At 39.2% G+C, this 15,479-nt stretch overlaps 1 protein-coding gene across 1 annotated transcript; it reads left to right on the top strand.

Annotated features, from left to right (window-relative positions):
- Window positions 1-726: 726 nt before the first annotated feature.
- tmsb1 (thymosin beta 1) lies at window positions 727-11,990 on the top strand. The gene is made up of 3 exons (XM_081382405.1): window positions 727-830; window positions 2,374-2,486; window positions 11,626-11,990. The coding sequence occupies exons 2-3, from the start codon at window positions 2,384-2,386 to the stop codon at window positions 11,664-11,666; spliced, it is 144 nt and encodes a 47-aa protein (XP_081238531.1). The 5' UTR covers window positions 727-830; window positions 2,374-2,383; the 3' UTR covers window positions 11,667-11,990.
- Window positions 11,991-15,479: the final 3,489 nt, after the last annotated feature.

The following is a 15,479-nucleotide window of genomic DNA, read 5'->3' on the forward strand; positions in this document are numbered from 1 at the left end:
TATATATATATATATATTAATTCAGACTATCCAGTGGGGTCTTAATTGATTTTATTTTAATTTAAAGAGCATTCTTGTTTGTTCCCCTTAGAAATGAAAAAAATGAATTTGTGTATTTTGCATCAGCACCTGAAGGTGTTAATGGCCACAAGATGGCGCTGCTGGTGCGTTCAGTGCTATTTTTTTTTTACAGTCTATGGTTCAGTGCCTCTCTCTCTAGGTAGACAAGTTTTGTTTTCGCCACGGAATAAAACATTTGAAAATATTATTGCGATTTTTTTTATCTACCAATTCTGAGTCCCCCCCCCCCCTGCGAGATATAAACTCGCAATTACGAAATATAAAGTCAGAATTGCGAGATATAAACTCGCAATTGTGAGGGGAAAAACATCAGAATTGCGAGATAAAAAGTCGCAATTACCTTTTTTATTTTGTATTCAGTGGTGGAAAAAAGCTTCCGTAGAAACGTCTAGTTAAGATGCAGTATTTTGATTCGAGGTGTCTCTTCTCTGGAAAGTTAAACACGTTCACTGTGTTTCAGTTTCACTCACTGTACAATCGATTTACCGTTACTTCACTGCGCTGCAGGATTATCCAATCAAAATACAGAAACGCGCTGCAGGATTATCCAATCAAAATACAGAAACGCTGCAGATTTGTCCAATCAGAACACAGTAGTGAGAGATTGGGCCAATCAGAGCGAGCGGATTACACGCCTGCTGTTGCGCAACGGGATGTGATGGCTATTTAAACCAGTTTCCCACCTTGAGCCCTGCACAGTGATTCTGTTTGAGATATTTTGTGTACCACAGCTCCGAGGCCAGCGCCAGGTAAGGCTCTCGAATTATATCTTTATTTAATCTGAGAAAGAGACTCTGCGGTGTTATACCAAATCATAGTTTTTCGCATTACATCCAGATATTATCACGGATGTGCGTGTCTCTTTAAAAGTGTGCATGTACATTATACAATTGTTAACATGCGATTAAGAGAGAATATACGTTTACATTACATATGCATTTAATATGTATAGTAATAATATGTAGGGATCTCATGTTTTAAAATTCAAGGAAGTGCAGCATATGCTTGTGTACGAGAATGCGTAGTGTGTGCCTGAGCGCTTGCAGTTTAATTATTAAGCTTACTAGTTTGTAGTATCGAGCATTTTGCGGTGTAGAAGAGATGCGTGTGCCTTTGCTTTGCGCAGTCTGTCATAAATTCTCATGGCGCATTAAAACCAGTTGCAGTAAAACGCCACTTGGAACATTTCGCAGTATTGGAAGTGTTGCAAAATCCCTGAGACTAGACTTGGCGCCGAGTCAGATTGGGTGTGGTGAAGACATGAGGATTTTAACGTGATCATTGGTTCATGCAGTGATCATGATCACACCTTCTTGTTAATTTACCATACGTTTGTGTGTGTGTATCTGCTATGAAAGTGTTCTGATGTTAAAATAAAACTGAGGCTGGTGTGTGTCATCTGCAAATAAGAACATTAAGAGGGAACATCGAAGTCTTCAACACACGAATTAAAGGCTTGATTAGCTAAACCAATATGTTTTCAGGGTTACTGTGTTCATTGTGCATATCATAAATCTGTCTATTTTGGAGAGATCTGAATCTGATATTAAATTAAAACTAAAAAGTGAATATGATCTGGCCCTCAAAACGAAATTATTCAGTCATATTAGGTAATAGCTTGAATAAAACCAGTTAATTTAGATCATTTTGCATTGTTTAGCAAATTATTTTTATGCCATGGAAAATCATATGGTAACAAATTACTTTAATGAGTCTACTTGAGTGATTTGGTAAAATCACTTCCTGGTGTTGTGCAGATCTTTCTGTTGCTTTACCATTTTGCTGACCTTATCTGTTAAACATACATGCTTCAGCGCAGTTAGGTTTTAATTGTTCTGCAAATGCACAAAAATCAATAATGGATTACTATTTGCAGCCTGTTGCTATAATAAGGGGTTGTGTAACCTGGGTTTTGTACACACACCTGAGGGGCGGGTGGGGCACGTCGACGTGTCCATACACAGTCAGGAAAACTTACACCTTTGAGGAAATAGCTCTTGGGTAGTTAAAAATGGCACTTCTGCTTTTTAAAAATGTGGTTTAACCACGGTTTAGATGCCGTTATGTCTTGCCGGCTATGTTTGGCAACAGCAAAAGAAACACAAATACTGTCCAAACACACATTTGGTTTGACCAAAGCATTAGAATGTCAATAAGTCGAATAATTTGTGTAAAGAAAGTTTTGATTTGCGAACAGCTATTTTTAATGATTAATTAGGAAAAGATTAAGCAGACATTGCATGTAGAGACTGAAGCTGTCTAAAACGTATTCAATTGCTTGGATTCTCACAGACTCTCCAAAATGAGTGACAACAACCCCGTTAAAGAAGAAGTGCAGAAATTTGACAAGAAATGTCTAAAAAAGACAAACACAGCGGAGAAGAACACCCTTCCAACTCAAGAAGGTAAGCGGGTTTGGCAGCCTCGCCCTCATGATTCATTGTTCCAGATCACAGCTCACCCTTGCACAGTCTTGTGCCGATCTGACACGGCAAAGCAAACATTACAAGAATATACACATAGAGGAATTCTGCTGAGATAAGAACTGAGCTGAAGGGTACAAGATAGAAAGGCGTGGCAGTTGAGGGACTCCAGTGATTACTATCCAGCAGCAAGATTTACAAAAGCTTGTTATGGATTTTAAGCTTCATTTTCATTAATTAATATTGATGTAACACCCCTACTCACAGGTATAAAATGTAACTGCATATGGCAGGGAATGAGAAGATAAGATCTTGGAAGTGCACACTTAAAGGGTTAGTTCATCTAAAAATGAAAATTCTGTCATTAATTACTCACTCTTATGTTGTCCCAAACCCGTAAGGCTTTCGTTCAACTTGAATGAATAACTTCATCAACTAATAAAGTCAATTCAACGAGTCCATTGTCAGCTACGCAACTACCACTTTGACTCTTCAAAAAGTTCATAAAGAGATCGTAAAACTAATTCACATGAATTGAGAGGTTAAGACATGATTGCTTTATATGATGAACAGATTGAATTCAGGCTTTAATTCACAAAAATCAGAGAACATAAACAGAAGCTCAACCGTACTTGCTTGACCCTCGAAAACAAACCTCTTGCAGAAGCTCAAACGTCTGCGTAACACGAGAATGGACCTCATTGGTTCTTACTGAAGCTCAAACGTGATGCGTAACACGAGAATGAACCTCATTGGTTCTTGAGGAAGCTCAAACGTGCTGTGTAACACGAGAATGAACCTCATTGGTTCTTGCTGAAGCTCAAACGTGATGCGTAACATGAGAATGAACCTCATTGGTTCTTGAGGAAGCTCAAACGTGATGCGTAACATGAGAATGAACCTCATTGGTTCTTGAGGAAGCTCAAACGTGATGCGTAACACGAGAATGAACCTCATTGGTTCTTGCTGAAGCTCAAACGTGATGCGTAACACGAGAATGAACCTCATTGGTTCTTGAGGAAGCTCAAACGTGATGCGTAACACGAGAATGAACCTCATTGGTTCTTGCTGAAGCTCAAACGTTATGCGTAACACGAGAATGAACCTCACTGGTTCTTGAGGAAGCTCAAACGTGATGCATAACATGAGAATGAACCTCATTGGTTCTTGAGGAAGCTCAAACGTGATGCGTAACATGAGACTGAACCTCATTGGTTCTTGAGGAAGCACAAACGTGCTGCGTAACACGAGAATGAACCTCATTGGTTCTTGCTGAAGCTCAAACGTTATGCGTAACATGAGACTGAACCTCATTGGTTCTTGAGGAAGCTCAAACGTGCTGCGTAACACGAGAATGAACCTCATTGGTTCTTGCTGAAGCTCAAAGGTTATGCGTAACACGAGACTGAACCTCATTGGTTCTTGCTGAAGCTCAAACGTTATGCGTAACACGAGACTGAACCTCATTGGTTCTTGAGGAAGCACAAACGTGCTGCGTAACACGAGAATGAACCTCATTGGTTCTTGCTGAAGCTCAAACGTGATGCGTAACACGAGACTGAACCTCATTGGTTCTTGAAGAAGCACAAACGTGCTGCGTAACACGAGAATGAACCTCATTGGTTCTTGCTGAAGCTCAAACGTTATGCGTAACACGAGACTGAACCTCATTGGTTCTTGAGGAAGCACAAACGTGCTGCGTAACACGAGAATGAACCTCATTGGTTCTTGCTGAAGCTCAAAGGTTATGCGTAACACGAGACTGAACCTCATTGGTTCTTGAGGAAGCACAAACGTGCTGCGTAACACGAGAATGAACCTCATTGGTTCTTGCTGAAGCTCAAACGTTATGCGTAACACGAGACTGAACCTCATTGGTTCTTGAGGAAGCACAAACGTGCTGCGTAACACGAGAATGAACCTCATTGGTTCTTGCTGAAGCTCAAACGTTATGCGTAACACGAGAATGAACCTCATTGGTTCTTGAGGAAGCTCAAACGTGATGCGTAACACGAGAATGAACCTCATTGGTTCTTGCTGAAGCTCAAACCTGATGCGTAACAAGAGACTGAACCTCATTGGTTCTTGAGGAAGCGCAAATGTGCTGAGTAACACGAGAATGAACCTCATTGGTTCTTGAGGAAGCTCAAACGTGCTGCGTAACACGAGAATGAACCTCATTGGTTCTTGCTGAAGCTCAAACGTGATGCGTAACACGAGAATGAACCTCATTGGTTCTTGAGGAAGCTCAAACGTGATGCGTAATTTGAGACTGAACCTCATTGGTTCTTGAGGAAGCTCAAACGTGATGCGTAACATGAGAATGAACCTCATTGGTTCTTGAGGAAGCTCAAACGTGATGCGTAACACGAGAATGAACCTCATTGGTTCTTGCTGAAGCTCAAACGTGATGCGTAACACGAGACTGAACCTCATTGGTTCTTGAGGAAGCTCAAACGTGATGCATAACATGAGAATGAACCTCATTGGTTCTTGAGGAAGCTCAAACGTGCTGTGTAACAAGAGAATGAACCTCATTGGTTTTTGAGGAAGCTCAAACGTGATGCGTAACACGAGAATGAACCTCATTGGTTCTTGAGGAAGCTCAAACGTGATGCGTAACATGAGAATGAACCTCATTGGTTCTTGAGGAAGCTCAAACGTGATGCGTAACACGAGAATGAACCTCATTGGTTCTTGCTGAAGCTCAAACGTGATGCGTAACACGAGACTGAACCTCATTGGTTCTTGAGGAAGCACAAACGTGCTCCGTAACACGAGAATGAACCTCATTGGTTCTTGAGGAAGCTCAAACGTGATGCGTAACACGAGAATGAACCTCATTGGTTCTTGCTGAAGCTCAAACGTGATGCGTAACACGAGAATGAACCTCATTGGTTCTTGAGGAAGCTCAAACGTGATGCGTAATTTGAGACTGAACCTCATTGGTTCTTGAGGAAGCTCAAACGTGATGCGTAACATGAGAATGAACCTCATTGGTTCTTGAGGAAGCTCAAACGTGATGCGTAACACGAGAATGAACCTCATTGGTTCTTGCTGAAGCTCAAACGTGATGCGTAACACGAGACTGAACCTCATTGGTTCTTGCTGAAGCTCAAACGTTATGCGTAACACGAGAATGAACCTCATTGGTTCTTGAGGAAGCTCAAACGTGATGCGTAACACGAGAATGAACCTCATTGGTTCTTGCTGAAGCTCAAACGTGATGCGTAACACGAGACTGAACCTCATTGGTTCTTGAGGAAGCACAAACGTGCTGCGTAACACGAGAATGAACCTCATTGGTTCTTGAGGAAGCTCAAACGTGATGCGTAACATGAGAATGAACCTCATTGGTTCTTGCTGAAGCTCAAACGTGATGCGTAACACGAGACTGAACCTCATTGGTTCTTGAGGAAGCTCAAACGTGCTGCGTAACACGAGAATGAACCTCATTGGTTCTTGAGGAAGCTCAAACGTGATGCGTAACATGAGAATGAACCTCATTGGTTCTTGAGGAAGCTCAAACGTGATGCGTAATACGAGAATGAACCTCATTGGTTCTTGCTGAAGCTCAAACGTTATGCGTAATTTGAGACTGAACCTCATTGGTTCTTGAGGAAGCTCAAACGTGATGCGTAACATGAGAATGAACCTCATTGGTTCTTGAGGAAGCTCAAACGTGCTGTGTAACAAGAGAATGAACCTCATTGGTTTTTGAGGAAGCTCAAACGTGATGCGTAACACGAGAATGAACCTCATTGGTTCTTGAGGAAGCTCAAACGTGATGCATAACATGAGAATGAACCTCATTGGTTCTTGAGGAAGCTCAAACGTGATGCGTAACACGAGAATGAACCTCATTGGTTCTTGCTGAAGCTCAAACGTGATGCGTAACACGAGACTGAACCTCATTGGTTCTTGAGGAAGCACAAACGTGCTGCGTAACACGAGAATGAACCTCATTGGTTCTTACTTAAGCTCAAACGTTATGCGTAACACGAGAATGAACCTCATTGGTTCTTCAGGAAGCTCAAACGTGATGCGTAACACGAGAATGAACCTCATTGGTTCTTGCTGAAGCTCAAACGTGATGCGTAACACGAGAATGAACCTCATTGGTTCTTGAGGAAGCTCAAACGTGATGCGTAATTTGAGACTGAACCTCATTGGTTCTTGAGGAAGCTCAAACGTGATGCGTAACATGAGAATGAACCTCATTGGTTCTTGAGGAAGCTCAAATGTGATGCGTAACATGAGAATGAACCTCATTGGTTCTTGAGGAAGCTCAAACGTGATGCGTAACACGAGAATGAACCTCATTGGTTCTTGCTGAAGCTCAAACGTCATGCGTAACACGAGAATGAACCTCATTGGTTCTTGAGGAAGCTCAAACGTGATGCGTAACATGAGAATTAACCCTTATTGGTTCTTGAGGAAGCTCAAATGTGATGCGTAACACGAGAATGAACCTCATTGGTTCTTGAGGAAGCTCAAACGTGATGCGTAATTTGAGACTGAACCTCATTGGTTCTTGAGGAAGCTCAAACGTGATGCGTAACATGAGAATGAACCTCATTGGTTCTTGAGGAAGCTCAAATGTGATGCGTAACATGAGAATGAACCTCATTGGTTCTTGAGGAAGCTCAAACGTGATGCGTAACATGAGAATGAACCTCATTGGTTCTTGCTGAAGCTCAAACGTGATGCGTAACACGAGAATGAACCTCATTGGTTCTTGAGGAAGCTCAAACGTGATGCGTAATTTGAGACTGAACCTCATTGGTTCTTGAGGAAGCTCAAACGTGATGCGTAACATGAGAATGAACCTCATTGGTTCTTGAGGAAGCTCAAATATGATGCGTAACATGAGAATGAACCTCATTGGTTCTTGAGGAAGCTCAAACGTGATGCGTAACACGAGAATGAACCTCATTGGTTCTTGCTGAAGCTCAAACGTTATGCGTAACACGAGAATGAACCTCATTGGTTCTTGAGGAAGCTCAAACGTGCTGCGTAACACGAGAATGAACCTCATTGGTTCTTGAGGAAGCACAAACGTGATGCGTAACACGAGAATAACCCTCATTGGTTCTTGAGGAAGCTCAAACGTGATGCGTAACATGAGAATGAACCTCATTGGTTCTTGAGGAAGCTCAAACGTGATGCGTAACATGAGAATGAACCTCATTGGTTCTTGAGGAAGCTCAAACGTGATGCGTAACACGAGACTGAACCTCATTGGTTCTTGAGGAAGCACAAACGTGATGCGTAACATGAGAATGAACCTCATTGGTTCTTGAGGAAGCTCAAACGTGATGCGTAACATGAGAATGAACCTCATTGGTTCTTGCTTAAGCTCAAACGTTATGCGTAACACGAGAATGAACCTCATTGGTTCTTGAGGAAGCTCAAACGTGATGCGTAACACGAGAATGAACCTCATTGGTTCTTGCTGAAGCTCAAACGTTATGCGTAACATGAGAATGAACCTCATTGGTTCTTGAGGAAGCACAAACGTTATGCGTAACACGAGAATGAACCTCATTGGTTCTTGCTGAAGCTCAAACGTTATGCGTAACACGAGACTGAACCTCATTGGTTCTTGAGGAAGCACAAACGTGATGCATAACACGAGAATGAACCTCATTGGTTCTTGCTGAAGCTCAAACGTTATGCGTAACACGAGAATGAACCTCATTGGTTCTTGAGGAAGCTCAAACGTGATGCGTAACACGAGAATGAACCTCATTGGTTCTTGCTGAAGCTCAAACGTTATGCGTAACATGAGAATGAACCTCATTGGTTCTTGAGGAAGCACAAACGTTATGCGTAACACGAGAATGAACCTCATTGGTTCTTGAGGAAGCACAAACGTTATGCGTAACACGAGACTGAACCTCATTGGTTCTTGAGGAAGCTCAAACGTGATGCGTAACACGAGAATGAACCTCATTGGTTCTTGCTGAAGCTCAAACGTTATGCGTAACATGAGAATGAACCTCATTGGTTCTTGAGGAAGCACAAACGTGATGCATAACACGAGAATGAACCTCATTGGTTCTTGCTGAAGCTCAAACGTTATGCGTAACACGAGAATGAACCTCATTGGTTCTTGAGGAAGCTCAAACGTGATGCGTAACACGAGAATGAACCTCATTGGTTCTTGCTGAAGCTCAAACGTGATGCGTAACACGAGAATGAACCTCATTGGTTCTTGAGGAAGCTCAAACGTGATGTGTTACACGAGAATGAACCTCATTGGTTCTCTCACGTCAGGCGAACATGCTTGAGGTTCCGTTTACCACAACTGATGTGTGAGTTGATGAATGTTTATGTGAATAAAAGCCCAAATTAAATCTGTTCATCATTTAAAGCGATTGAGTCTCTGGACTAAACAGTTCGATTCATATGAATTAGTTTTACGATCTATCTATGAACTTTTTGAAGCGTCAAATTGTCAGCGCATGGCTGTCAATGGAGGGACAGAAATCTCTCAGATTTCATTAAAATATCTGGTTACACTTTATTTCAATAGTCCACTTTAGACATTCTACTAACTCTAAGTAACTTTTCAACTACATGTTAACTAGCTCTCATTAGAGTATTAGTAGACTGTAGTAGACTGTTAGGTTATGGTTAGGGTTTGGGTTCGGGTTAGAAGAATAAGTTGACTTGTAGTTGCCAAGTTACTTATAGTTAGTAGAATGTCTGTTGGGGGACCAACAAAATAAAGTGTTAGCAGATATTAAGCAGACACTCTACTAATCCTCTAATGAGAGTTAGTTGACGTGCAAAGTTACTTATAGTTAGTAGAATGTCTAAAGTGGACTATCGAAATATCACCAAATATTACCAAATATCTTTATTTGTGTTTTGGAGATGAGCGAAAGTCTCACAGGTTTGGAACGACATGAGGGTCAGTAATTATTTTCATTTTTGGGCGAACTAACCTTTTAAGTAATGATCGACTCTTCAACACCTACTAAGTAGATTTAAGCATTTATTTTCTCCAATAATTGCCTTTAATATCAGTTTTCAGTACAGCTTGTCAGAAGACTAAAAGTTATCTGAAGATGCTCAGATCAATATGTCTCAACTGACGTGAGAACTACTACTAATAATTGTAAACATCTTCCATGTGATCCATTTAGATTTGTTTCCACAGTGTTTTGTCTTTATGTGCCTGAAGTTGTCCTTTGTTTTTCTCGTTCAGCGGAAGTAATTTAAGATAGGCTATGCTTCATTTACATCTCACTTTGCATTTACAGTTTCCTCATAAAAAGAGAAAGAAATAAACAAGGAAATATCTCGCAGATCTGGATGCGCTGACATTGTAATGATGATTTAGTCAAGCTACTTTTATTTAGCCTACATAATGCTTTATACAATAAAGGTTGTTTCAAAGCAGCTTATTATGTGCTGGAGTACCTACAAGTCATGCTCCAGAACAGTGTTAGATGTCTTATGAATTAAAACAGCTCATTCAACTCATTCTGGGAGGAGCGTCCCGAGGAAACCCTGATCTATAACATTGTTTCTCAAAATGTGTTCGGTGGCCAGAATGAATCCTTATGACTCTTTTTTTTATATATATATCACATGATATGGAATATGTAGCATTTGTCGCTTGAATTTTGATTAGATACCGGGTTATGGCTCTCATATTTTTTATGCTACTCTTAAGGCCACTTTTCACACTCAACCATTACACAACACCGTTTTCAACTAAACTGAAACGTTGTATGCGTTTTGGCTGTGTTTTTACATGACAGCAGCATTTTGGGGCACATGAAAATGCAAACTTTTGAAAACGGGTTTCAAATTTCTGTTCGGGTTTCTGTTCAGTCCAGAGATGGTTTTATTATTGGGAGATACGAGGGTCCATGGATCTACCGTTGGAGAAAGCGTAACAGCTAATTTGGATCACGTGTGTCTTGATAACCAGTCACATTACAGCCTGGACGTCATTGAGTTTCGTTTAGTGTTGTGTGACAGTCAATCACTGTTTGCAGATGCTATAGAAATGAAAGCAGTTTATTCAGCGTAGCGAAGCCTGTCCTTTATTGACATCCATTAAAACCATAGACAGTATATAAACTGGACACAGCGACCCCATTGGATTCAACGAAGACAAATGAAGTCAATTAGAAGCACTAACTTCCTGATGGTCGAGCGTACTGCGCAGACTCGAACGGAGCTTGACGACGTAGATGTGACGTGAGCAATCCGTCTGTCTTCTAGTAGCTGTGCCAAGAGAAATCTCAATCATTCCCTTCCAAAACTTGCAGAGACGGAGAGTGTGAGTAGAAGCTGTCCATGAGCTAGAAGCAGGAGCAACTTTTGCTAAGTATTTTGATTAATTACTTTGTCACTTTGCCTCTACGTCCCCCCGATTGCGCGCAAGCTTCTCCTCCTGTCCATACGGTAATTATTTCTGTGCGACAGAGAGTCGCGTGGGTATGACGCAATCGTTAGCCTATTTTTACAAAAACTGCATCTACGGGGCCATAACGTAAGATCCAAGGTAATGGAGCCTTTTATACATTTTCGTGTTTCTTTAGAAATAAATAATGGACAAATGGAGTCTTTAAACGCCTCAGATGTAAAGTTATTCGCTGCCAAAATGAATGGGAGTCAATGGGATGCTAACAGCAGGTGATGGTCTGCTAGCCAATGGCGGCGCCCGGGGAAGCTTCAATGTTTTCCGAAACATTGGGGGCTTGATTAAAACAAGTCCTCTTGTCTCCTTCCCTGTACCAGAACGTTAGCAGGAATTTCATTTTTTTTTTTCAGTTACAGGCTTGCCTTCAAGTGGCGCGTAGTTTTTCTTTACAAAGTGACATCGCCACCTACTGGCCTGGCAGCAGAATACAGCGTCTTTAGTCATTTTCGCGGATCCGTGTGAACGGGGATAGTTTTGATAATGCTGGCGAAAAAATGCAAAGAAAAAAACGTTTCTGTTTTTAGTACATTATTGTCGTACATTATTTGTACTTCGTTGTCGTGTAAACGTACCCTGAGCCCACAGTGTTTAACCCTGGGTTATGAAGCTTGAGAAGGCCATCTGTTTCTCTTGTTATGTTCATTGTTGCACCTCTCTCATTTCATCTGTTCACAGATATTGAGCAAGAAAAGAAGGCTGGAGATGGGGCGAAATGAATCCTGCCACGGCTCTTCTCACATCCTCACGCTCCCCGTCCCGACCCCCGGACGTCTGCTCTACTCCTGCATATCAGATCATTTTTAAATTGAATGGCATTTTTAAAACAACGAGAATCATGTATTAATTGAACCTGTGGATATTTTCGATCTTTTTAACATGTGTTATTTAGAGAGGAGATGATGAGGTGGGCTGTTAATGAGCACATATCTGTATCCGTCATTACCAACTAATGACTGCCCACATCAATCTGGTGCCATTCCACATTCTTCAAATGTGAGATGATATTTTTGTTTAATAAATAATGGTAAAAAGTTCTAAAATGTGTCCAATCGCTTTATGAGAATAATACTTAGTAATGGTCTCCTTGAGAGATTTTTTTTATATATATATATATATATATATATATATATATATATATATATATATATATATATATTAGTGCTGGGCAGCGATTAATCGCATCCAAAATACAAGTTTGTGTTTACGTAATATATGTGTGTACTGTGTTTAATTATTTTGTATATATAAATACACACACATGCATGTATATATTTAAGACAAAATTATTTACATATTCAATATATATATATATATATATATATATATATATATATATATATATATATATATATATATATATATATATATATATATATATATATATATAATATAAATTATGTATAAATATATACAGTATATACATGCAAATATTGCAGAAACCGTAGGCTATTTAACCCAACAGTTGGGTTATTTCTAGAAATTACCCAACGATTTCAAAATGACCCAATATTTTTGGAAAAATAACCCAACATATTGACCCAATATGTGTAACCCAACGTTTTTTGCTGTGTATATATATATATATATATATATATATATAATATAAATTATGTATAAATATATATATATATAAATATATACAGTATATACATGCAAATATTTCTTAAATATATACAGTATATGCATATGTGTGTATTTATATATAAAATAATTTTACACGGTAGACACACATATAATGTAAACACAAACTTATTTTGGATGTGATTACTCGTTGCCCAGCACTAATATATATATATATACAGGGTGTCCGCGGATCCTTAAAAAGTCTTAAAAAGTCTTAAATTAGATTTTTAAAATTTAAGGCCTTTAAAAGTCTTAAAAAGTCTTATTTTTACTTATGAAAGGTCTTAAATTTTAGATGGCAATTTGACTTAAACATATCTAAATGTTTTCTAAATTAGAACCATCTAATTAGCGTACTTTTTTTATTTATTATTCTTTCTTTGTGGTTCACGTGACATTTCGCGTCATTCGCGGCAGCGTTACGTCCATCTCCTGCAGACCTGCACGCGCGAAACAGGAGGAGAGAATGAGAAGTGAGTTGGTAAACGTCAGTTCAGTTCTAAGTTCAGTCTTTATGTTCGTAGTGGTGTGCGATGTGTATTGTCTATTATTATGATATTGTAATCATTGTTTTAACGATGTACTGCGAGCTGACATCGCTTTGGTCTCGTACTCACTGCGTGATGAGTGCAGTTATAACGTTAGGTAGGCTATATGTTCCCATGAGTTTTTGTCTCATATCATATTATGTTGTTATCATAGACCTACAATATCACATCAGCAAGACTTCCGTTTTCCCGTGCACAATTGCAAATGTGATTATTTATTTATATAACAGTAATTAACAATAAATTAACATTGTGATTTAAATTTTATAAACAGTAGCCTATTGTCAATATTGTTTGTTTCCCCTTTATTTCGCTGACGAGAATTTCAAATTGAAGCCATAGCAGAGCCTCAATGCAACAGACAGCGATGAGTTTTTGACTGGAATCCGCGTTTTGAACGAATCAATTTAATGATTCAATGAACAGTCACTTGCTTCCCGAATGAATCAGCCGTTTGAACGAATTGGTTGAATGAATGACTCCCTCAACTCACTTATTAAAACAGTGACTTGCCGCCACCTACTGGCAGCTTTAGTTTCACATTTAGAGTACTTTTTAATTAGAATGTTAAAATTAGAAATCACAGTTCATATTTAACAATCTCATAGCTTTATTTATGCAATTGTAAATGCAGTGTAAATATATTAATGCCAGATCTGATGCCGCCACTGTGTCACCTCTGCACTGCAAAGGTGGATTTTGATTTAATGATTTAATTTGACTGGTAACAGTGGTATTGTGTAATTATTCTAATATAATTTAATTTAAATGTTAGAATTTGACATAAAAGGTGATGCATACATCTACAAATGCCAATATAGAGATGAAAATGCCACTGGAAATCAATTTAAGATGGCAAATATTACCCCTTAATAAAAAATGTTAATTTTTGTTACTATTATCTAATTATTACCCTCAAAACTTTGAAAATATCGATCGAGACATATTTTGTCAATATTACACACCCCTAATGCATGGTATTAATTTTGATTTCTTCGGGTCTTAAAAAGGTCTTAAAAAGTCTTAAATTTGACTTTAAAAAATGTGCAGAAACCCTGTATATAGCTGCCTAATAATGCAGTTAAAAAAACTTATCCTTTTATGGATTCACACCTAAGAGGTTGTGTTTGGATGTTGGATGATGTCACCCTCTGGGTGGTGTCTACCGCGACCACGTCACTCTTATCTTGGTCACGAACCGCTTCCTCTACTCGCATTACTCAATTCCTGTAAAGATCTACCTTTATAGATTTAGGAGGAGTCATGTAGGCGTATAATATTCTGTTCTTTGATTATTATGCGTTCCCACAGCCAACTCTGTTCAAGACAGAATCTTGACTGACTTTGTAAAGTCGGGATATCGCTATTACTAACTTTTTCAGACAGTAATTTCATGATACCTCAAAAGGATTCTTACTCACAGCAATAAACAGACTGGGACAATACTATTCAGAGTTTTGAGGGCAGTCCTCATTCTCAATTTATTATTTCTAGAGGCTAAAGCTAAATACACCATGGGCCAAATACACAATTGCATTCTAAGGCTTTTGCTCTGTCTTTGATCTCTCTAACAAAAAGGTGTGTTCTTCTGAGGGTTGTGGTCAATGGCTTTTCTCTCTCTCTCTCTCTCTCTCTCTCTCTCTCTCTCTCTCTCTCTCTCTCTCTCTCTCTCTCTCTCTCTCTCTCTCTCTCTCTCTCTCTCTCTCTCTCTCTCTCTCCAGAAGATCTTTCACAAACACACAAAGAGAGCTAAAAAAGGCCCCATTTTATAATCCCTAATGACGCAGAGTATCTCTACATTTGCGTAAATGTTGCTTCTACTTTATTTGTTACATTACTTGTCATTGCTTTTCCTGTTTGCGTCAATGGCATTAGCAATACACGTTTTTTTTATTGAACATTTTATCAAATTTCTACCTTTCTAGACATTTAGTTACACACAACAATGCTCCTGTTCCCCAGAACCCATGTTCACCCACACACACATAATGCAACATACGTCATCTTTATCTTTGTGCACAGTATATGTTTTTGTCACCTTATGAAAACTTCATGGCCCCAAGATCTGTAATTCTCTGCATTTTATTAAATCTTTTCTTATAATTTAGATCTTTATCTAATAATTTAGAAGAGAACACTCTCATGACAGATGATATAAAACATGTAGACACTGTTATCACCAATACTCATGATTAGTGAACTTCTGCTTCATACTCATCCTGCACAATGTGTGCTATAGTGACATGAACGATCACTCAAAACGTGCAGCTTGATGAGGGGATGTCTGATATTACTTTTCTTACTTTTAATTCTATATTATTTGGACTTTTCTCTGATCAGACAGATGCATATTGCCCG

The sequence above is a fragment of the Scardinius erythrophthalmus genome (assembly GCF_964197995.2).
Source record: "Scardinius erythrophthalmus genome assembly, chromosome: 13".
Classification (NCBI taxonomy): domain Eukaryota; kingdom Metazoa; phylum Chordata; class Actinopteri; order Cypriniformes; family Leuciscidae; genus Scardinius; species Scardinius erythrophthalmus.